Source organism: Oncorhynchus masou, chromosome 21, assembly GCF_036934945.1.
Source record: "Oncorhynchus masou masou isolate Uvic2021 chromosome 21, UVic_Omas_1.1, whole genome shotgun sequence".
Classification (NCBI taxonomy): Eukaryota; Metazoa; Chordata; class Actinopteri; order Salmoniformes; family Salmonidae; genus Oncorhynchus; species Oncorhynchus masou.
The window spans coordinates 5,383,681-5,391,533 of record NC_088232.1 but is presented as its reverse complement, the minus strand read 5'-3'; the positions used below and the strand labels follow the sequence as shown (position 1 = coordinate 5,391,533).

The window sequence follows — 7,853 nt, the reverse complement described above, 5'->3', positions numbered from 1 at the left end:
GTAGATGGAATAAAGTAATATTATTTTCTACTATATTATTGCTAACACACTTTTTTAAAACAAGTCTGCTCTCATCTTGAAAGATAGTGATCTTAGGAGATTTGATGTGTAATGTAATAGATGGGTTGGTTGTTTAGCACCAAAACCGATATGCACAATAATGGAGCAAAACAGATTTTAGCCATATTAGTATCGACATGAAATCATTCAAAACACCTCAAAACAAGGCATGCTATTAAGAACAAGCTGAAACGAGCCACTTATGATTCCACAATTAGCAGTTTCTTGTCATTCTTGCTAGCAATCTGGCCATCCTGAATAACAACAGGATGACTTTTGCCCCATGGAAACGCGCATTTTTCATGACGGCGTCACGGTCTATATGCAGCACTGTAAGTCAAAGAACAGCGCGCGTAGTAACCTTCTCATTTAACCACACCATTTGAGCTATGACGCCAACCAATAAGATCACTTCTCTTTAGTTTAAACGGAAGTGAACATTGACCATGAACAATTTCCACCTTAGCGGTTTTTTGGTTATGATTTCGACGTTTATTGAAACCATGTAACTCCAAATATGACTAATTTAGCGGCACGGCATCACATAATTTCCCCAGGTAGTGTTTAGTTAGTGTTGGAGACAGGACTTGGTTGATAGATGGTATCTTGGTAACGCTATCTAGCTGCTAACGTTAGCTAACAATGGCTAACTGTATGGTTTTTCACACTCAAATAACTTCCATCATGGAGGTGCTAGCGAATGCAGCCGTGGCAGAGATCTGTAAACTCGTAGACGACGACTATGCAGTGTTTCGTTTGGAAATGTCTCAAAGCCAGAAAGAAAACACGGCATTGCGGAGGAAACTACAGCTACTAGAACTGAAGGTGGCACGGGAGCGCGTCCTCGGCAGTCGTCCCAGTAGTGTCAAGATCCTCGACCGAAGCAGAGGAATGGCAAGAGGTACATTTTTCAGAGGGCCTAGCTGCGGGGCTTCTCGCCCCTTTCCCCTCTGCGCATTTGTGACTTAAGATGAGTTAACCAATATTGTGTCTTGGTCAGTTTTTGGATAATTCCCCTGATTAATTAAATATCTTGCGCAAAGACACTCATATTCTAACGACTTTCTTGATTTACTACATTCCCTGTTATTTACTAATTGAAAACGATATGATGCATGGAACATAAATCGATCTATGATTAGTATATCAAGAAGTTTCCAGAGTGTTACCTTACATCCTTGCCAATTCTAGACAATGTCAATAGTGTACAATATAGTGTTGAGCATTGACAATAGTTAACCTAAACACCTCTTTTCCCCCAATCACACTCTCTCGGGTGAAGGACATCTCACTGGAGGCCACAGCAGCTTTGTTAAGCCAGCGGGACGCAATAGATGGAGAGATGACCAATCAATCACTGTTGATGAGGAGAGTGGAACCTTAACCAAGGATGTTATCATGATAGAGGTTAGTGTAATAGTGTTGCATAAAAATCATCAAGTATGGCCTTTTTATTTCAGAAATGTTTCCATCAGCTATTCACTTGCTTACATGTACATCCTAATTTATCTGCCATAGGGAGGCTTGGAAGACTTCCCTGCAACATTGTTATCCAATTAAACTCATGGGGCGGTAATAACCTCCTCTCTTCTTGTCAGTCTGCAGATGCAGAGGCTGCAGGTCCTAGAGTAAAGCTGGAGAAGGCTGAAAGAGAGGAGGACCCACGGCTCAGCAGAAACATTCAGACTGGAGTGGTTGGAGTGTCCCCTATAGCTACGGAGGACTCCACCACCGCCCCAGCACCGCCTAGGACCCAACCCAGCATCACGGAGGTCAGTGGAATGCCGAACGCCGTCCTCAAGTCAGAGACAGACAAGGAGACTTTAACTGTAACACACAGGCTCTTACATACAGGATCTGACCACGGATCAGACTCAGAAAGGCTGGGGACACTGGGCTGTCCTCCTGCTCCCGGCCTAGAGTACTTTCCGGTATTTCACCAGAGCCAGGTTCATTCCCGTGGTGATGGTGACACGTTAGACACTGGTGGTGATGATCCGTCTTGTTCTTACTCTACAGAGATGGACCCTGGCAACATGCTCTTGTCTTTAGAGACACAGACTGATCTGTCTAGTGGGGATTGGAACCAGTATAGTAGTAGTGTATACACTGAAGGGTGCCTAGATAAGAAAAGGGAGGTTATAGTCGTAGATGAAGTGGATGGAGATGTTCCTCTGACATGGAATGCAGACCAGACTCAATTAGGAGAAGGACACTCACAAGGCAGAGATTTCATAGATTATAAGGAAAGCAAAGAGACTAATCCAAATGTCGCCACCCACTCCCCTTTACACGCGTTCAGGGATCGCGATACAATGTCCACATCAATGGGGTCTTCGGATTCCCACAGACGCGTCCTTTTCGATCAGGTATTAAACTCAAAGGACCAAAGGGCCATGGCTCAGGGAGGGGGAGCAACATCAGGCAGTAGTAAAGAGAAACGGTTTCTCTGCATGTTCTGTAACAAAGGCTTCAGCTGCCTCCAGAAGGTGGAGATCCACCAGAGAGTCCACACAGGGGTGAAACCCTTCAGCTGTACCCAGTGTCACATGAGCTTTGCCCAGGCTGGCAACCTAAAGATCCACCAGAGGGTCCACACAGGGGTGAAACCCTTCAGCTGTACCCAGTGTCATATGCACTTCTCTCATTCGTCCAGCCTGAAGAGGCACCAGAGGATCCACGCAGGAGAGAAATCCTTCAGCTGCCCCCCAGTGTGAAAATGTGTTTTCCCAGCTGAAGAAGGACCTGAATGGCCCACACGGGAGAAAGGCTGTTCATGTGTACGCACTGCGGGAAGAGGTTCATAGAGGAGCTACCTCAGTATACACCAGCTGAAAAACCATTCCACTCTATACCTGAAACCCTACATTAAAGTCAAAGATTAATTTTAATTTCATTGTCAGCAGGAAGGTCCACAGATGCCTTTGTAATAACAAAAGTAACACATTTCAGTGATGAATATTCCTGGGTACAATATTGCATTCAGCCATTGTCTGATATATACGGCATATATAAACATACACAGTACCAGTCAAAAGTTTGGACACACCAACTCATTCAAGATTTTTTATTTATTTTTACTATTCTCTGCATTATTCGAACAAATAGTGAAGACATCAAAACTATGAAATAACACATGGAATCATGTAGTAACCAAAAAAGTGTTAAACAAATCAAAACATATGAGATTCTTCAAAGTAGCCACCCTTTGCCTTGACAGCTTTGCACACTCTTGGCATTCTCTCAACCAGCACTATGAGGAATGCTTTTCCAACAGTCTTGAAGGAGTTCCCACATATGCTGAGCACTTGTTGGCTGCTATTCCTTCACTCTGCGGTCTCACTCATCCCAAACCATCTCAATTGGGTTGAGGTTGGGTGATTGTGGAGGCCAGGTCATCTGACACAGCACTCATCACTGTCATAGTTGGTCAAATAGCCCTTACACAGCCTGGAGGTGTGTTTTGGGTCGTTGTCCCGTTGAAAAATAAATGATAGTCCCACCAAGCCCAAACCAGATGGGATGGCATATCGCTGCACAATGCTGTGGTTGCCATGCTGGTTAAGTGTGCCTTGAATTCTAAATAAATCATTGACAGTGACACCAGCAAAGCACCATCACACCACCTCTTCCATTTTTCACGGTGGGAACCACACATGCGGAGATCATCCGTTCACCTACTCTGCGTCTCACAAAGATGCGGCAGTTGGAACCAAAAATCTCAAATTCGGGCTCAGACCAAAGGACAGATTTACACAGGTTTAATGTCCATTACTCATGTTTCTTCTTATTGGTGTCCTATTAGTAGTGGTTTCTTTGCAACAATTAGACCATGAAGGGCTGATTCATGCAGTCTCCTCTGAACAGTTGTTGAGATGTATCTGTTACTTGAACTCTGAAGCATTTATTTAGGCTGCAATCTGAGGTGCAGTTAACTCTAATGAACTTCTCCTCTGCAGCAGAGGTAACTCTGGGTCCCAATGAGAGCCAGTTTCATCATAGTGCTTGATGGTTTTAGCAACTGCACTTGAAAGAAACTTTCTTAATATTTTCCAGCACTTGAAGAAAAAGTTATTGAAATTTTCCAGATCAACTAATCTTTGTCTTTCAAGTAATGATGGACTGTCATTTCTCTTTGCTTATTTGAGCTGTTCTTGCCATTTATATATTCTTTTTACCAAATATTCCCTCCCCTACCTTGTCACAACACAACTGATTGGCTTAAACGCATTAAAGAAAGAAATTACACAAATTAACTTTTAAGAAGGCACACCTGTTAATTGAAATGCATTCCAGGTGACTACCTCATGAAGCTGGTTGAGAGAATGCCAAAAGTGTGCAAAGCTGTCATCAAGGCAAAGGGTGGCTACTTTGAAGAATGTCAAATATAAATATATTTTGATATGTTAAACACTTAATTTAAGATGGGATTCATTTATGATACTCTTTGAAGAGGTAGGGTTTCAGAAATTTTCAGAAGATGGGCAGGGACTCTGCTGTTCTAGCTTCAGGGGGAAGCTGGTTCAATCATTGGAGTGCCAGGACAGAAATTAGCTTTGATTGGGCTGAGCGGGAGCTGATCCCTCGTAGGTGTGGGACGGCCTAGATATAAGATGTGGCAGAACAGAGTGGTCAGGTTGGGATGTAAGGTTTGAGCAGTTCCCCTTGCTGCTCCGTAGGCAAGCACCATAGTCTTAGTGGATGCAAGTTTTGACAGGATGCCACTGGAGGAGCAGGGTGACATGGGAGAACTTGGGAAGGTTGAACACAGGCAGGCTACAGTGCTCTGGATAAATAGCAGGGGTTTGATAGATCCCAGCCAAAAGAGTTGCAGTCGTCTAGACGGGAGATGACAAGAGCCTGGATTAGGACCTGCACCGTGTGAGGAAGGGTCGTACTCTACGGATGTTGTAGAGCATGAACCTGCGAGGAGCGAGTCACTGCCTTGCAGAGAATGACAGTGTGTTGTCCATGGTCACACCAAGGTTCTTTGCACTCTAGGAGGACACTGTGGTGTTGTCAACCGTGATGGAGAGGTCTTGGAGCGGGCAGGCCTTCCTCAGCTCCTTCTTGTTGCGCTTGAGGTGCTGCGCCAACATTAAGCTGAGATGTTTCTCTGTGTGCCTGGCAGACATGCATTTGTAGTTTTCATATTGTGCATTTAACACTTGTGTTTAATAAAGACAAAATGGGACTTTTCATTCTAAGACTTTCATTGAGACTCTCTTTATACATCACATCTGATCTCAACCTATTCTGCATACACACAACAGAGCTTTATAACCAATATACACTTACTAAATATACCTACACATACCCACACACTAACAAACACCTACTGTAAACATTAAAATGGTTTACGATTTGTCTGATGATTTTGACATATCATAGCTGACTCATATTTACCCACAACATATTTATGTCCACCATGATGGGTTTAACAACAATGAAGTCATTATGTGACTACAGTATAGGACTCAAACGTAGTGGAGATGGGTATACACTCCATGTTGAAAGTGTGTTTTATCTGTGTGTACGTACCTGAAGGAGTGTATGTCTGTGTAATCTGTATCACTTGTCTCTTCCAGGAGGAGGGTCCAGAGGTGCTGCTGGTCAATGAGGGGTGTGAGGAGGGTCTTGGGAACACCTCCTCCTGAACCTACAGAGGAACCAGCTGAACAGCACTGAGGTGAGCCCACTGAACTAGTGTCTTAATGGTGTTAGGTTAGGGCCCGTATCCACCAAGCCTCTGAGTGCTGATTTAGGATCAGTTTAGCCTTTTAGATTATAATAAATGTAATAGGCTAGTGGCAAGCCCCCACATTTTTTACATAGTAGTTCTACCTACATACAAACAGCATTAAGATATCTTAATGCATCTAGGAAATATAGACCTGTAAACAGAGATGCAATAGATGGAAATGTCAACTATGAATATGTATGATGAATGTAAGCATTACTTTTTTGTAGCTGATTAATAGACCTTCCAAGTCATATGTGCTCTCATTCATGTATGGTCCTGCCTGACAAAAAGACAGTTACGTTTTGAATTATTTTATTTTTTAAATGTTTGGGCTATTGTAATCTGCTCAAAACAATTGGGTTTAGACATCGGAATTAGATTTTGTTGGGTGTGAGGTTGCTTGAAGGATTTTGTATCTTTAGCTCCTAGTCTTGTAATTAAGTTAAGCCACCAAAGATTATCTTTGGGGCCTCCATAGATTTAGCCTCAAATCCAATATGGTGTCCAAAATCCAATATGGCTGCCGTAATAACATTTGCATATAAAATTGCCCTTGTTTATTTTGGATTGTGTTATTCTGTCTTTAAAAGGGTTTCATAGGGCTGTTAGTATATAGTTGAAGTCAGAAGTTTACATACACCTTATCCAAATACATTTCAACTTAGTTTTTCACAATTCCTGACATTTAATCCTCGTAAAAAATCCCTGTTTTAGGTCAGTTAGGATCACCACTTTATTGTAATAAACAGTACCGTATTTCAAAGAACAGCGTGCTTTACTTTTTATTTAGCCACACACACTTTGAGCAATGAGGCCAACCCATAAGAGCATTTCTCTTCAGTGTAAAAGTAGTTGGGTGCAGTTGAATCAGTGAAGGTAACCTGTAGTGAACTTGTGATATTTGTTTGTGTTTCTTCTGATCAGAGGGAGCAGGCACTCCGTATCATGCAACTTGGGTCAAGATCAGTTTCTTGCTTTGCTCTTAGGAAGAGGGCATCATAGATCAAATCAAATCAAATTTTATTTGTCACATACACATGGTTAGCAGATGTTAATGCGAGTGTAGCGAAATGCTTGTGCTTCTAGTTCCGACAATGCTTCTAGTTCCGACAATGCAGTAATAACCAACAAGTAATCTAACTAACAATTCCTAAACTACTGTCTTATAGAAAGGAGTGATTTCTGGGGTAGCAATTGAAGTTTGTGTTTGTGATGCCCCCCATTTGGTGTGTCGCAGACCCGGTGGTGAAAGAGGAGTCACCGTCAGTCCATTTTTGAGTGTTGAGTCAGTCTACCCGGCAGTCATGTTAGGATATATCAGTTATCCTGTTAGAGCTTTTGTGCCAAATCCACTGCATTGTCTCAGGTGCAGCAGTGTGTAGGAGGGAGATTCCAAGATGTGGGAAGTATGCAGGAGGGCATGGGACAGAGGATTGTGCAGTTGTGTGTGTTAACTGTAGGAGTGCCCATCTTGCTGGGGTTTGGATGTGTCCGGTGCGAGAGAGGCAAATTGAAGTGGCCAGAGTCAGACTAATGCAGAGGGTGTAGTATGCTGAGGCAGTTTTGAAATTGGAGGAGGATGGGTCACAGGTGAGGGTCCTGAGAGGATCCCAGTGGGTAAACCAGTACAGAGGGATAGGGATAGGGTAACGAGTTATGCTTCAGTAAGGTTGGCTTCTTAGCAATGGTTATCAACTGTACCGCAGAAATGGAAAGTAAATCTCATAAAAATGGATGTGGTGGCAGCTGCAGAGATGTATTTGGGTATACGATTTGACTTCATAAGAGTTTTACTGGGTGTGTTGAGGGGTGGTGTCCCATCCTCCCAGTCCGTTGGTATGGTGCAGGATATGATAGGGTAAAAGTAGTGGAATGGGGCAATGGGTTTTTAATGAGTGTAGGTGTCTACGGCTATATGTAACTTTCTTATAGGACCAGAACTAATTAAGATAATTTTATGTTGGTAGGCTGTGATTGGCCTCACACTCCAGGACTGTAGGTGGCGGTGTAAGCACCTACAATTTGGGTGGTGTCCGCCAACCAAATTCCA

General features: G+C 43.0%; 1 protein-coding gene across 1 annotated transcript; it reads left to right on the top strand.

The window, feature by feature from the left end:
* LOC135507620 (zinc finger protein 329-like) lies at positions 1 to 5,329 on the top strand. Its single transcript, XM_064927178.1, has 3 exons — positions 1 to 961; positions 1,343 to 1,467; positions 1,659 to 5,329. Exons 1-3 carry the CDS (start codon positions 703 to 705, stop codon positions 2,775 to 2,777), a joined length of 1,503 nt encoding a protein of 500 aa, XP_064783250.1. The 5' UTR covers positions 1 to 702; the 3' UTR covers positions 2,778 to 5,329.
* The last annotated feature ends 2,524 nt before the right edge of the window (positions 5,330 to 7,853 follow it).